The sequence below is a fragment of the Rousettus aegyptiacus genome, unplaced genomic scaffold (assembly GCF_014176215.1).
Source record: "Rousettus aegyptiacus isolate mRouAeg1 unplaced genomic scaffold, mRouAeg1.p scaffold_m13_p_2, whole genome shotgun sequence".
NCBI classification, from domain to species: Eukaryota; Metazoa; Chordata; class Mammalia; order Chiroptera; family Pteropodidae; genus Rousettus; species Rousettus aegyptiacus.
Window position 1 is genome coordinate 6296904 of NW_023416295.1, and position 16524 is coordinate 6313427.

The 16524-nt window shown below is 37.9% G+C and overlaps 1 protein-coding gene across 1 annotated transcript; it reads right to left on the reverse strand.

Moving 5' to 3' along the window:
- Nucleotides 1–1089: 1089 nt before the first annotated feature.
- Nucleotides 1090–5051, reverse strand: LOC118613631 (nuclear body protein SP140-like). Its single transcript, XM_036236168.1, has 3 exons — nt 4434–5051; nt 3327–3495; nt 1090–1443 (listed from the first exon to the last, which is right to left on the reverse strand). Exons 1-3 carry the CDS (start codon nt 4674–4676, stop codon nt 1319–1321), a joined length of 537 nt encoding a protein of 178 aa, XP_036092061.1. The 5' UTR covers nt 4677–5051; the 3' UTR covers nt 1090–1318.
- Between the last annotated feature and the right edge of the window lie 11473 nt (nt 5052–16524).

Below are 16524 nucleotides of genomic sequence, written 5' to 3' on the forward strand. Positions count from 1 at the left end.
AAACAAATAAATTTGTCATAGATCATTTGGTCTGCGGATCAAGACCTTTTCATGGGATCGAAGTCTATTTCATTCACTGCTACTCTAGCCTGGAATATAATTTTTTCTTTCAGTTGGTCTTTGAGGAGAAAAATCTCAAAATGTTGAGCACTGATAAATATCTAGTTCTTGGAGTCAGATACACATTGACAATTTACAACACATAGCAATTACGTTGTGTCATGAATTATTGTCAGTGCTTCACATAAATTAAGTCTCTTCATCCTCACAACCACATTATTTTAGATATAGATATAGATACAGATTCATTGGTGAGGAAACTGAAACACAGAAAGGAAGTAAGTCGCCCAGGTAAGCAGGTAGTATAGCCAAGACTTGAAGCCTGGCAGTGGGGCATCCGAAGGCTTTGCTTCAACTGGTATGGAAAAAAAAAGTTTAGAGTCCTATATATGCCAATTTCAGTGTGTGACCTGCACACATCAGTAACTTTCTCCTCTCACACCTCCGTTTCTTCTTCCAAAAATGGAATACAGAACTCTACTGATAGAATTGTTATGAGGATTCAATGTGATGCTACCTGTAAAAGGATATCTGCTTTATAGTAACTTTACAGAGATCACAATTTTCAGTATTAATGCCTTGTGTATTATAATTTAATGATTAATTATTAGCAATAATATGAATGGAATGATGATTGAAAAGTAGAATCAGTGGCTATTGGTTACAATAGCATATAGTTCAATTTGGACATTAAATGAGTTGATCCACATCAAGTGCTGACCTATGCATAATAGTCCATGAAAGTTAGGTGTTACTATCATCATTTTTAAAGTTATAATGCCCTTATTCTCTTCTCCCCTTCTTACTCCCTTTTCTTTTCTACACGGTACCACACCTTCCACATTCTCTTCTAGTACAATTACTACTCACTCTCTTCTTCTCTTCTATTACAAGTAATATTTATAATCAGTTCCTTCTTCTAACAAACCAAAGACTTCCTCTTTGGACTTGTTACATAGGACAAAACTCTTACTCCTTCTCAGATCTACTGAATTCCTAACTCACAATTACTGCGGTGAGTTTCTTCCCTAATTTCTACCTCCTGGTCTCAGTGAGATCTTCTCCCTTGGGTTCGTGTTCCATCCTCTTAGTTGTTATATCTGTCAGGCAATATTCCTCGATTCCACATTTCGTGGGTTAACTGGGAATCCATACAACACACCACTACTCTAGCATCCTCATCTCTCTCTACTTTTTCTTTCCCCAAGTTACACTCTCCACTCAGGAGCCTAGTACCTGATCTCTGATGTTTTTCCTTTTAGTACATGAGGAAAGAACTTTCCATCAAGTCATAAATACCTTGTTCACAGCTTAATTGGGAGTTGATGCTGTAATTTCTTTCTTTACCATCAGTAATTGGGTAATTGAAGTTCTCAAGAATCACTGAGAAGAGGAAGGAAAAGGAAATTAGAGATCTCAAGCAGTGACCAGGAGCTGCATCCCACAGTTCACATCTAGGCACATTCTTGACTCCAGCAGTTCAGAGAGAATCTTCCAGCTTTCAGGGTTGTCCTGGACTTCCATGGGTCTCAAAACACATTCTGCAGTTTACTAAGAACATTATATGCCATTCTGTCTGCTAGGACCAGTGACTTGGTGTTACTCCTGAAATCCTACAACTGTTCCATATAGAGATACACCTCTCAAGGTGTAAAAAGGATGAACAGTGGACAAGCTGTAACTAATGAAGAACCTCTTTTAAAATGATCAGAGAACATTAATAGCCAATTTAAAAATAAATAATATGTAGGGAATTTGTTTTGCAAATTCTACAGGCAACTAGGAATAGAAAAGAAACAGATTTCTTTGGAAGAAAGTATGTTTATAGAGAAATCAACCTACTTTAAAAAAAGAACAATATCAAGAGATGAAGAAAAACACCAAAAAATTCAGAAAGATACTGACCAAGAACAAGTGATTGAAGCATGCTTTCTGGGTACAAATCCCACTGACAGGGAAGGGCAGGAGGGTGGGAGTGAAGGTAGAAAGGATCTATCAGAAAAACAATTACATTTGTCATACCCAGGACACAGTGACTACATGTCCAAGGGACTATGCAGATAAATGCTGTGTGCATCAGTGGTCCAGAGAACATAATGGAAGGGGGGAGGGGTGGCAGCCTAGGGCAAGCATTCCAATATGATGCGATGTTACACTGACCTGCAGCACGCATGGACACTGTAGTCTCAGAGGCTCCTGTACCAACCTCCCCTGGGGACAGATGGGCAGTTGCGCTGGACCAAGTGCTGGACCGTGCAGTCTGCTAGTAGCAGTAGTGAGCATAGGTATGTATAATCCCAGCATGGGGAGTCCCCTTAACCAAAATATATGTTCTGACTGCTGGGCCCACTTAGGGGTAACCCCAAATTCCATGGGGAGGATAAGAGCCCCTAAGATGTAGGTAGTAACTGCCATTCATACCCATGGCCTGGGGACATCCTGTTTATAAATAGTAACTTGAATTTCATGACCAAGTATTTGATTTCTGTTATTTCTTTCTCTGACTTGAATATATCATAGTGTAAAAATTAAATAACTCATTATAATCATGACATGGTTTTCACATATCAACACATTTCATTTTTTATAGAATTCTTTTACTTTATAAAAACCTTTTATCGTGTCTTTATTTACCAAATAATAAACTTGAAATTCCTTGGCACATTATGTTAAACCCTCAGATATCTCGTCCAACTCCTCTCTGTGAAATTAACTTTCAAGCCCTCCTTCCAAAGGTCTATTTTTTAAGCACAGAATTTTTTAAGACCACAATTTCTTTCACACTTTAAAGTTTTCACATGCTGCCCCTCTTGATTGCATAGGCATATGCTGATCTTCTCTTGTGACTTTTCCACTCTTTGTTTGGTAAAGTGGGTTAGGACAGACTGCACTAAATGACAAATGATCTAATACAAAAAATATCTTTTCATCTTTGACTATGTCTTCAAGTATCAGAGAGGGCTTCCTCCTGTCCTACGAAAGAGTATAATTCATGTCTCTCCCCAAAAAGTAGAGACTAAAATCCTATGTTTCTTTGCACAGAATTCTGATCCGGCTAGAGGAATCAGTTGTGAGATTAATTGGTTAATGTTCATCTCTCCCACAATGTGTCAGCTCCATGAGGACGCAGTCATGTGTGTTTTCTTCAACACTGTATTATGCTTGCTACGTTGTAGTCACTCAATAAAATAATTGTCAATAAAAAAATGAACAAATCATGAATAAAATGCATTTATTCCCCAAATGTCACTGAATGCTATAATTACCATTTTGGAAGTTTCTGTAAATTTCATGTAATCCAGGATAGGCATTCAGGTTAACTCTGCTGAACAACGCTTTCAGAAATGTCTTGTCAAATGTCTTCTCGATTTCACTGAGGACATCATACATTACTCTCTCCACTGGGATCAGATTTCTACAAGCTTCAAGAAAATGCTGAAATATAATGAATGGACAATTTTGTAGATAGGCATTTATGGGTTATAGAAGACTCAGATCATAAATAGACAATTTGTCCTCTTGTAAAATGTTAGAATGGTACATATGTTTAAATGACTTTTTAAATACTCTCCCCCCAAAAAAGAGACTATCATTTTGTAAACTCAACTCTGATATTGATGTACACATGACAGAGCAATTTTGAAGAATAAATGTTGAATGTGTGTGCTTGAAGAGCCTGGCCAGGATGCTTCAGGAGTGGCCCTGACTGCTAATGGGGGGCCATTTTGGCGACCGGGCAGTAATCACTGCCCTCTGCCCCATAATGACCTAGCCCAAAGTCTCCAGGAAATCAGACAACCACTCTCCCCTGCTGTGAACCTTGCCAAAGGGCAAAGAATATTCACAAAGAGAAAGAGAAGTCTTGTCCTCAGTATCCCAAGGAAAACCTGCCACTAATCTTTACCTGCATTCTAAGGCTCCAGACATGTCTAAAGAACAAGAAACAATTTGGAGAGAGAGCAGCACGCACCTGCTTTCAAATTGATCCTATTGTAACACAACTTCCCTGTCAGTTTCAATAATCTCAGTTCAAGTGCGTAAAATAAGAAGGCCATACAATGAACGTTATTAATTCAAATAATTATGCCAATTATTGTTATAAGTGTTACAACATATAAATATAACTAAGATGCCCTGGATCTGTGGATCATTCCCATTGCCAGTCTTTCCACGTCTCCATCCCCATGCCTGGCCACCAACATTTATTACAGAGAAGAAATTCTTTCTGTGATGCTGCTTCTCCTGTCACCTCCTAGCTTATAGGATGATGACGTGCCCCACTCACGCGAGGAGCTTTGCTTGTTCACTGCATCCTGATGTTTACAATAATGTAATGAGTAGTTATTTATCATGAGGAAATTCTGCTCACTTACTTGATACGATTGTTCAGAAATGAAGCCACGGTCTCGGAGGCCCATAAGGATAGGGAATGTGTTTGTTATTGCACTTGCAATCTCTACCTTACTTTCTTTGAAGAGCCTGAAAATGGACTCATAGTAAAACTGGCCTTCTGGGTTCTGCTCCTCTTGGTTCAGGTCTCCATTGAACATCCTGAGAAACAAAACCACAGTGTCAAACACACTGAGTTTCCAAGAGGCTTGTGGTGGCAGGAACATTTTTAAAGTAAAACACAGTCACTGGAGAGCCAATGTGTGGAAAATAGAGCCAAAGTGTTCTTGCGGGGTAACCAGAATAAGGGGAATTTCTTTATTTATATAATAGTCAAAGGTGCAATAGAAGAAAATACTGAACTTAAGAAAGATTTGTACTTAGTACTGAAAATTTTCAGCAAGTGCTAATCAAAACTACTACTATAAAAAGACTTTCACCTGAAACTCTGTCAGACCCTGGAGAAGTAATGAATGTTGGGTGAAAGATTCAAGGCCAAAAAGAGAGGGGTCGTTCAAGAGGCAAACTACACAACATTCTGCTCCTACTTCCCACTGACTGTGCCACACAGAACACCTGCAACCAGCCAGGACACTAGAAATTTCCTCTTAAGAAAAATAAAAAGGATTAATAAAAAAAAAATGTATTCGATTCATAAATTTCGGATTCTCCCAGCAAAGCCCACAAGGTACCAGCACACTTCATTAAATGGAGTTCCGCATGAGCTTTTCAGTGCCTCACCCTTAAATATAAACAAATGACAACAGGCCACAGGCAACTGTGGATACCCACCACATGAAGCAGCAGAAACAAGATGAGCAAAGAAAAAAAATTACACCAGCATTAATAGAAATATTCTAAGGAACAGAAGAAAGTTTCTGAAAAACAAGTATTGTCAGCTTTTGGTCAAGATGGTGAAGTAGATAAACGCTGTGCTCACTTCCTCCCACAACTGCATCAAAATTACAGCTAAACTGCAGAACAACCATAATTGAAAATCTCTTGAAGTCTAGCTGAACAGACATTCTACAACTGGGGACGTACAGAAGAGAACACCTCGAGACTGAGGACAAAGACACAGAACAGGCTGGTCCCACACTCAGCTATGGTGCTTGAGAATCGAGAGGGATTACTTGGCTGCAGAGATCCTTTCTAAGGAGTGAGAACTCCCATCCTCACATCAGGCTCCTAGCCCAGGGCTCCAATATTGGAAAGAGAAGTCTCCACAAATTCTGGCTGTGAAAACCAGTGGAGATTGTGGCTGAGTGAGACAGAGGGCAGCTGGAGCCACAGACACTCCTCTTAAAGGGCCTGCACACAAACTTACTAACTTGCTCAGAGCTCCAGTGACTTCAAAGGCAACAGAGACATACAAGGAGGTTGAACTATATGACTTCAAGGGAGAACTGGAGGGGCAACTTTCTCCCAGACAGAAGTGGTGTCAACATCCATTATTCTTTGGTCGAGCCCTCCCCGCTCCTGGTACACAGACATAAGCAGCTGCCATATCTTAGTCTCCATCAATCTGGCTAACATCATTTGTTCCATACTCATGATTCCCTGATGTCCCATTATTCCTAATATGCAAGCCCAATCAAGCTGTTTCCAATGAATTTTCCAAACAAACAACCTGTATTGGCTCATGCTGCAGAGTTTCCTAAAATCTCTCAAATTTGCAAAACACACAAGTAGTGTCTGGCCTCAAAGTGTCCCGTATCTCTTTCTGAGCAGCCCCAAGCCCTCCACTAGAGGTAGCTGGCCTTGGTTTGCAGCTTGTACTCTTGAGGCACCTCCAAGACCAATGCGAGTGGTGGTCACCTGCAGATTACTTGGTGACACTTGCCAGGTGGCCTTGGGCAGGGCACCAGCTGCAGCTGCCCTTGGCCTGTGACAGAGCCCCTCCCAGGAGGCCCTGAAAGTGCCACACCTGGTAGCCAGCTTCAGACAGGGACTGCATCTGAGGATGACATATCCAAAGAGCAGAATGAGTAGGAACTAGAGCTGTGATAAAGTCAATTTTGCCTTATAGGGTCAGCCCCTCATTGGCCAGTCATCACAAACAATCAGCCTGAGGGTCACCTTCTAAGCCATGTGCAAACAGCAACCAAGTTACAAATACAAAAGGAGGGTAAATGAAACCCATAAAAGGGACACACTTGGAGCACTTGGCTCAGGCAACCAGAAAAGATTGTGCTACAGGTTCCCATAGGACACCTACTACATAGGGCACCCCACAAAGAGAGGGAGACATAGAAGTTTTACCTAAAACATAAAAAAAAACAAAGGGAGGAAGCCAAACGGAGAGACAAAGAAACATGTCTGAAACGAAAGACTAGAACAAAACTCCAGAAAAAGAACTAAACAAAATAGAGACAAGCAATCTACCAGATGCAGAGTTCAAAACACTGTTTATGAAAATACTCAATCAATTTAGGGGAAGAGTAAATGAACTCAATGAGAACTGCAACAAAGAAATTTTAAAAACATAAAAATGGAGAGAGAAAGCATAAAAAAAAAACCCTCAGAAATGAAGACTACAATAACTGAAATGAAGAATACTTTAGAGGGAATCGACAGTAGATTAAATAAGCAGAGAAACAAATCAGAGATTTAGAAGATAAGGTATCAGAAAACCCTCAATCAGAACAACAGTAAGAAAAAACGAATGCAAAAAATGAGGATAGTTTAAGGGGCTTCTGTGACAACATGAAGCATACCAAAATTTGCATCAGAGGGGTATCAGAAGAAGAGAGAGAGTAAGAAATTGAAACCTTATTTCAAGAAATAATGACTGCAAATGTCCCTATCCTGGCAAAGAAAATGGTCTTAAAAGCTGAGGAAGCGCAGGAGAGAGTTCCAAACAAGATGAACCCAAAGAGGCCCACGCCAAGACATATCCGAATTAAAATGTCAAGTCTAATGACAAGGAGAGAATCTAAAAAGCAGCAAGAGAAAATCAGTTAGTTACCTACGAGAGAGCCCCATGAGACTGTCAGCTGATTTCTCAACAGAAACTTTACAGGTCAGAGGAATGGCAAAAAATATTCAAAGTGATGAAAAGCAAAGAGCTACAAACAATGTTACTCTACCTAGCAAAGCTATTATTTAGAAGTGAAGGACAGATTAAAGATAAAAGAAGTTTTTCACCGCCAAACCGGTATTATGAGAAATGTTAGAGGAAGCTATTTAAGAAGAAGAAAAGATTAATATATGAATAATCAATAGCAAAAACTACATATCTAGCAACAAATACTTTAAAAGTGAATGAATTAAATGCTCCAGTCAAAAGATAGGAGATATGCTGCCTATAAGAGACTCCCTTCAGATCAAGACACAAACAGACTAAAAGTAAAAGGATAGAAATATTTCATGTAAATGGAAACAACAAAAAAGCTATGGTAGCAATACCTATACCAGACAAAATATACTTAAAACAATGGCTATGACAAGAGACAAAGAAAACCTAGTTATTTCACTTCTGAGTGTTTATTTGAAAAAACCCAGACACTACATTAAAGGGATGTGAGAATGCATACCTTTGATCCAGTATTATTTACAATAGCCGAGATATGGAGTCAACCTCAGTGTCCATCAATGGGTGAATAGATAATGAAGGGGTGGTACATATGTAAAATTGGATATTACTCAGCCATAAAAAAGAATGAAATCTTGCCATCTGCAACAACAAGGATGGACCTAGGGAGTACTCTGCTGAGTAAAATAAGTTGGACAGAGAAGGACAAATGCCATATGATTTCACTTACATATGGAATATAAAAACAAACAAACAAACAAAAATTAAAGAAACAACCTCGTATGTACAAAGAACATTTTGACAGCTGCCAGTTGGAAGGGGGTGGGGGTGGAAAAAGAATGGGATTAAGACGTACAAATTGGTAATGACAAAATAGTCATGGGGGTGTAATATATAGCACAAATAATACAGTCAATAATATAATAACTGTGTGATGTCAGACAGATAAATTTATTGGAGTGATCATTGTATAACATATATAAATGTCTAACGTTGTACATTTAAATCTAATATAATATTGTGTGACAACTAAAATTAGAAATAAAAAAATTATTTTTAAAATGTCGTCATATGGCTAGAAGAAGATATTATGTCCAGGATGTCACAAAAAAAAAAATACCAGAAAATAAGACAGCAGGCCTGGAAAACAAAATAATTGCTAAATTTCTTCAAAGGGGAGAGAATTTCCTCCAGAAAATGGCTAGAAAAAAAACCACTAAAGGAAATGTCTAAAATAGTCATAAAAGTCTATAAAATCAGTGGTAAAATTAAATGACTAAAGATGTACAACCCTTATTCATGTGTAAAGGTAATATGGTTGTGGAAGGGCTCAGAAACATTTTGCGCGTGCACTCTGTTTCAATCACACGATGTTCAATGTTAAATTTAAAAAGTAAACAATGAAAAGTTTTCCTTTGATCTTTAACTCCTAAAGTAATAAAAATTAAATAATTATATATGAGATATAAGTCCTATAAATTATCAAATCATATTTATTAATAACCCTTAATCTTAAACACACAAGAACATTCCAAGTATCTGGTCTCAAGTTAAACTAAATAAATAGCAATAAAGAGCTATTTAAAAGGTTACAAGTTCTGGCGATAAGAGAATATGACAGTAAGATCAAATTTTCAAACAAAAAGTAATCACCTTTTAAGAAACTTATGAAGATATTTAAAAAATCACTAAACATTTGGTTTTAGCTCTGACGTGAAAAGACCTTGGATGTTACTGCTCCCATCCTTACAAAAAAAAAAAGACCAAAAAACTGAAAATCAATGACTTTTTATGTACCTGGAAGAAAACTGAGGTCACAGGGCAAACTGCACCCCAAAATCTGTGTTGACAGGCAAATCACAGATAAGATCTGCTACCTGAAGCAGAAGCCATTGGACTATATAAACAGGTAGAAACTGTTAAATGGTAAGATTGATGAATTTCTGGAGACTGAATGTTCACTTGCATGAGAGGAAAAAACTCCTGGGACTTCAGCCTCAGGGTGGCCTTTTATCTCCACAAACCCCACCAAGTACTCATGAAAAGCCAAGAAACTACCATTGTGTTTCTGGCAGGAGATGGGGAAAACAATATCTTTCGAAACAACCAGAGCATTCTCCAAAGATATACTCTACAAAGGAAAATATATTACCCAACACTTATCTGACCTAAGAGAAGGAGAATTACCAAAATTTGGACATTTCTAGCCTTTCAATCTCATCCAGATAAGGCGGGGAAAGAGGACATAGCTAGGAAATCATTCTAAAAGGTATAGTTCCACCAAAAGATTGAGATTTAATAATAAGATTATAGAATGCTTTCCTTCCCCAACACCCTACTACTCTAAGAACAGAGTTCCAGCAAATACTGCCTTAAACTGAAAATTCTGTAGTCAGGCTCTATTTAAGAAAGGGTTCTTAAGGAAATTCATTGAAAAGAAGAGAGACTCCCCCCTAAAAAAATTGTCAAAGCCTCTGCCACGGACAGAACACACATTAAACCCGGCCCATCTCCTAGTCATATTAACACAAAACCTCACATTAATCACTTATTTGTCTCAGTTCCTATTACCTGATATATCACATCTGGCTTTCAAAAACTTTACAAAGTAAAAAGACAAGGAAAAACAAGGTCTGAAGAGAAAAAATAATCATCAAAAACAAACTCAGTTTTTGAATTATCACACAAGAATTTAAAATAACTATGGCTAATTACTACATTAAAGGTTCTGCTGGAAAAACCAGACAACATGCAAGAACAGATAGCTAAGTAAACAAAAATATGCAAAGACAAGAAAATGATAAAAAAGAAAAGGCTAGAAATCAAAAACACTGCCTTAGAAATGAAGAATGTTTTTGATAAGCTCATCAGTAGATGAGACATGACTGAAGAAAAAATCAGTGAATTGAAGATATGTCAATAGAAACTTCACAAATTAAAATGCAAAGAGAAAAAGTTACAAGGAGAAAATAAACCCACAACAAAACACACCATCTAAGAATGCTGGAAAATCTCAAAAACTGTTATAGGTGTGCAAGTGAAATACCAAAAGGAAAAGAAAGAGAAAAAAGAACAAATAGTTGAAGTAGTAATTGACAAAAAAACTTATCCAAATTACTAACAGACAACAAACCACAGATTCAGGAACCTGAGGAAACGCCAAATTGTTACCAAGTAATCTATACCACATCATTTCATATTCAAACTGCAAAAAGAAGCAAAGACAAAGAGAAGTTGAAAGAACCCAGAAGGAGGAGAAAAAACTTATTCTGTGGAAGAATAAGAATAAAATTAAATCATATTTCTTATCAGAAACTATGTAAATAAAGCTAAGAGAAATAGAAAAAGTGATGAAAAAAAACAAATCAAGATTTTCATATCCTTTCAAATTAACCTTTGACATGAAGGATAAATATTTTCTCAAACAAAAATGAAGGGAATTCCTTGCCAGAAGAATTACCTGGAAATAAATGTTTTTTTTTAAAGTGTTCTACAGAAGAATAAAAATAATATGGGTTAGAAACTCAGATCTACATAAAGAAAGTAAGAACATCAGAGAGGGAATAATGAAGGTAAAATAATTTTTCCTATTCAAATTTATCTAAGAGATAGCCATTTGTTTAAAGGAATAATAGCAACTATGTCATTATGGCATACAGATAAGTAAAAAGACTGATAGCAGTGTTAGAGAGGATAGGAGAGAGGAATTTGTGACATTCTCTTATAATGTGTACACAGTAACCATGAAGGAATACACTGTAATTTAGAATAAATATGACTATTTGTCAATAGTTGTTGCAAACTCCAAGAAAACCAATAAAAATGTTTTAAGTAAAGTATAATTGATACGCTAAGAAAGATGAAAAAATGGATTTGTAAAATGCTTAATTAAAAGCTGAAATATATAGAAAAAAGGAAGAAAATAGAAATAAAGACAAGTGCAGTGAACAGAAAACAATTTTAAATTATAGATATTAATCTAATTAAATGAATAATCACTTCAAATGAAAATGGTCTAAATACATTGATTAAAAGACAGAGATTGACAGAGGGGAGAAAAAGTCCAACTACATGCTGTCTATAAGCAAGCCACTTTAAATATTAAAACACAGAGAGGTTAAAGTGAGGGATAAGCAAAGATATACCACACCAACATCAATCTAAGGAAAGCTGGGGAGCTATGTTAAGTTCAGACAAAGCAGGCTTCAGGACAAAGAAAACTGTCGGGGATTAAAAGGGCATTATATAATGATACAGGGACGAATTTCTCAAAGAAGATGTGACAATATTTAATGTGTATGCAATTAACAATGCAGCATCAACGTACATAAAACAAATATTGATGGAAATTAAAAGAGAAATAGACAAATTCGCTACTGTTGTTGAAGACTTTGAGGAGAGTAAAGCTAGGGAATACATAAAATGCAGTCATTTTAAACAAGCTGCTAAAATTATTACCATCATGAAGGTTGAAGCGTGACGAAAGGCTCCATTCTTGTTCTAACTAGCCTGAATCTTAAACTTTTTTGAACTTTCCAGTCCTGCGTCAATGCCAAGAGAAACATCTGAACCTCCAGATCCCCCTTCAATTACTCCCTGAAGGACTCAGTATCCAGAGCACCTGATTACCCCCCTAAAGCACTTGCATAAACAGTCACCTGACATTCATTATCCAGACCGCTGGATGTGACCAGACCTCCTGGTGCCCATCTTCTAGACCACCTGGTGTCCATCATCCAGACTACCTGATGTCTGACTGATAATTGTCCTGGACCAAACCTAGGGTGAGAATGCAGGACTGATCATTCTCAAGAACGTAGTCTTTGCTCTAAAAACTTTTTATTTTTCTTCTTCTCTGAAACACCCCTGCATGTTACCTGTGTTCCAAGCTTGCAGACTCCAAGACCCTCAAATAAATCTTTATCATTTATGCCTAGCCAAATCCTCTAGGCTCTTTTTGAGTTTGTTTGACAATTTCAATCCCATCTTTTAGTAATGGATAGATCAATCAGCCAAAGTATTGGTAAGTATATGGTTGACCTGAATAGCACCAGCAATCTATTTGATCTAATTGACATTTATAGAATATTTTATTCGACAACAAAAAATACATGTACCCCTCGATTCACATGGAATAGTTATCAAAATATACCACATTCCAGCCTACCAAGTTCAAAAGAATTCAAATCATAAAAAGATATGTTCTCAGATGAAATGAAATTAATGCAGAAAGAACACAAAAATAGCCAGAAAATCCCCAAATACTTGAAGATTAAATTGCACACTCCTAAGATCAAAAAGTTCGGGAGAGAGCCTGAGCTTCGCAAGTTGAGCTCTATTGCTGTGTTGTGGTGTCACTGTGCAGCCGCCCCGGCTTGGTGTCCTACTTCACGAGCAGCACCGTTAACTCATCTGCTCACACTGTTGACTCAGGAGAGGATAAATAGGAAAATGAGGATCTGATAAAGTATAGCTGGCCTGAAGATATCTGGTTTCATGTGGACAAACTCTCTTCGGCTCATGTATAACTTCAATTACATAAGGGAGAGAAGACAGGAGACATTCCAAAGGACGTACTGGTGGACTGTGCCCATCTAGCGAAGGCTAACATCACTGAAGACAATAGAGGAGAGAAAAAATGGCGTAGATGACGTAGGCTCTGTTCATCCCTCTGGTGCCCAAATCAAAGTTGTGACAGAAACAAGGAGCAAACAGCAAGGAAAATCACCTGGGATCTAGGTGAACAAGCCCTACAACTTGGGAGAGAAATAAGAAATCACTCTTAAAAGGTAAGTGGTCAGATGAGGCGAGGACTCGGGACTGCCCATCCCTAGCGGCTGAGTGGGCAGAGGCCACAGCAGTGGCAGGCGGCAGCTGCAGACACTTCTTAAATGAGCCATATCTGTGAGTGGACATTCACAGTGACGAACCTGCTTGCTCTGAGCATCAGCACTGGTTTGGCTGCGTGGAGAGTACCAGGGACTTACAGGCAGACCCTGAGTTCTAAAGTGAGGGTCGAGGTGAGACTCGCTCTGTACAGAAGTACCAGTGATATCAATTGTTCTCTGCTGAGCCTTCTCTGCTCCCAGTGCATGGACACAGAGCTACTAGAGATGAGAAGTAATCAAATTGGATAGCAGAGATCGCTCCACCCAGAGGATTCCCCGAAACTCTACCCCTCTGAACTCACAGCCCCATCCAAGCCACATCCAGGTGTATCCTCAGTGACTCAGGTGCTCCTTGCTGAGCAATACCTAGACTCTCACTGGTGGCAGCTGACTGCAGCTTTCAGCATGGCCTCTTGAGGGAACTATAAGCACAGCATCTATGGATTGATTGCTGTATCTTAACAGGTAGCCCCGAGAGGGTCACAGGCTGGGGCTAAATTTGGCCTACAGCCGAACCCCTCTCAGGACTGTGCCACTGGACACCTACTACACAAAACTACACGAATAAGACTGGGAGATGCAGGAGCTTTGCTTAGTACATAGAAACATACACGAAAAGGCAGCGAAACTAGGAAGACAAAGAAGCAGAAACCATATGAGAGAACAGAACAGAGATCCAGAAATAATGGAGTCAAGCAATCTAACAGATGCAGAGAAAAAACACTGATTACAAAGATGTTCAATGAACTTAAGGGAAGTATAGATGAACTCAGTGAGAACTTTAACAAAGAGATAAAAAAAAGAAACATAAAAATGGAAATGGAAATCATAAAAGGCAGCCAGTCAGAAATGGAGAACACATTATCTGAGATGAAGAGTATTTTAGATGGAAAAGAACAGAGTGGATAAAAAAAGAAGATCGAACCACTGATATTGGGGATGGAGAAGCCAGTGACACTCAATCAGAATGGCAATAAAAAAGAAGCCAAGGCTATAATAATAATTTAAGGAGGCTATGGGACACTATTAAAGGTGAAAATTTCCATGTCATAGGGGTGCCAGAAGGAAAACAAGTCGTTGGAGAGCTATTTGAACAAATAGTGATGGAAAACGTCCTTCATCTGGTGAAGGAAATAGATATAAAACCCCCCAGGAAGCTCAGAGAGTCCCCAAAAAGCAGAAACCCAAAGAGCCCACATCAAGACACATCATAATGAAACTGCCAAACGTTAAATACAAAGAGAAAATCTTAAAAACAGCAAGACAAAAGCAGTTCGTTACCTACAAGGGAGCACCCATAAGACTGGCAGCTGATTTTTCAAAAGAAATCATGCAGAACAGAGGGGCTTGACACAAATTATTGGACGTGATGAAAACCCAGGATCTACAACCAAGAATACTTTACCCTGCAAAGCTGTCATTTAGACTGAAAGGACATCTAAAGAGCTTCCCAGACAAAAATAAGCTCAGGGAATTTATCAACACCAAATCAGTATTACAGGAAATGTGGGAGGGACTTTTTTAAGAAGAAAAAACATGTATCAAAAACAGAAATAAAAAATGGTAATAGCTACATTCCTATCAATAAGTACCTCAAATGGAAAAGAATGAAATGCTCCAACCAAAAGATAGAATGGCCGAATGGATAAGAGAATGGTACCCCTACATATGCTGCCTACAAGAGACTCACTTCAGATTAAAACACACGCACAGACTAAAAGGAAAGGGATGGAGAAAGATACTGCCTTGATGGACCTAGAGGATATTGCACTGAATGAAATGGGAAGGATAGAGAAAGACAAATATCGCATGATTTCATGTACGTGTGGAAACTAAAGAACAAATAAACAACAACAATAAAAGCAGTAATAAACTCATAGATAAAGAGAATATTTTGAGGGCTACTTGATGGGAGGGGGTTGGGAGGATGGGAAGAAAAGGCCAAGGGATCAAGAGGTACAAATGGGTAGTGGCAGAATAGACATGGAGATGTAAAGTGTAGCATGGGGAAGATGGTTAATAATGTAATAAATATGTAAGGGGGAAGAGAGGTACCAGATTTAATGGGGTGACCATTTTGTGAGTATGTGGATCTCCGATTACTAGGTTGCACAACTGAAACTGGTATATTATTGTATGCCAACTATAATTGAAAATGAAAACTCATTGAATTGTACAACATAAGTATGAGCGACTAATTGTCTATTACACAACAATAAAGTCAGAAAAAAATTGTTTAAAAAGGAGATTAGCAAATATGTAAAATGTTGCTAATTTTTGCACTAATTTTATTTGGAAAATATAATTTTCATAAAAATATATGATTTCTGTAATTGGTCTATTATAGTTACTTAAAAGAACTAATATATAAATATTTTTAAACAACCAGGTTAAGAATAAAAATAAAAAATTCAAGAGAAAGTTAAAAATATTTTGAACCAAATGAAAGCACAGCTTATCAAAATGTATGGATGCAGCAAAGTAGTGCTTAGAGGAAAATGTATAGCATTAAAATGTACATAGTACTAAAGAAGAAAGATCTAATTAATAATCTAAGGAAACTAGAGGGAAAAAATAAGCCTAATGTGAACAGAAGAAAAGAAATGATAAAAATTAGAGTAGAACTCAATGAAACCAAAAGCTGAATTAAAAAAAAGTCAATAAACTTGACAAACCTCTAGCCAGGCTAACAAAGAAAAAAGTGAGAAGACAGAAATTATTGATATCAGAAACAAAAGAGGAGACATCACTATTCGTCCCAAGGACATCAAAAGAATAATAAAAAAATAATAGTACGGACAACTCTATCCCTACAAATTGGATAAAAGATGAAATGGACAAATCCCTTAAAAGACACCAACTACCAAAACTCACACAAGGAAGGATAGGTCATCTGAATAGGCCTATATCTATCCAAGGAATTGAATCAATATTTAATACCCTCCCCCCAAAAAAAGCACCAGACCCGGGTGGTATCACTAGTGAATTCCACTAAACCAGTTCAACGGCCATCTCTTCCAGAAAATGGCAGCAGAGGCCACACCTCTTCACTCATCCCATTAGGCCAGCATCACCCCCATCTGCACTTCTCAGTGCCTTTCTTTTCCTGCTGAAGGCTGAAGGCTGACTGGACTTCAAGCTCCACTCACTCAT

Excerpts from the sequence above, each read along its gene's own strand:
- LOC118613631 (XM_036236168.1), bottom strand. The coding sequence starts at position 4,676 with ATGTTCCTGCCACCACAAGCCTCTTGGAAACTCAGTGTGTTTGACACT. Across the intron at positions 3,496-4,433 it reads TTTCTGAACAATCGTATCAA|CATTTTCTTGAAGCTTGTAG; the intron begins GTAAGTGAGCAG and ends ATTATATTTCAG. Across the intron at positions 1,444-3,326 it reads TTACAGAAACTTCCAAAATG|TGATTCTTGAGAACTTCAAT; the intron begins GTAATTATAGCA and ends TCCTCTTCTCAG.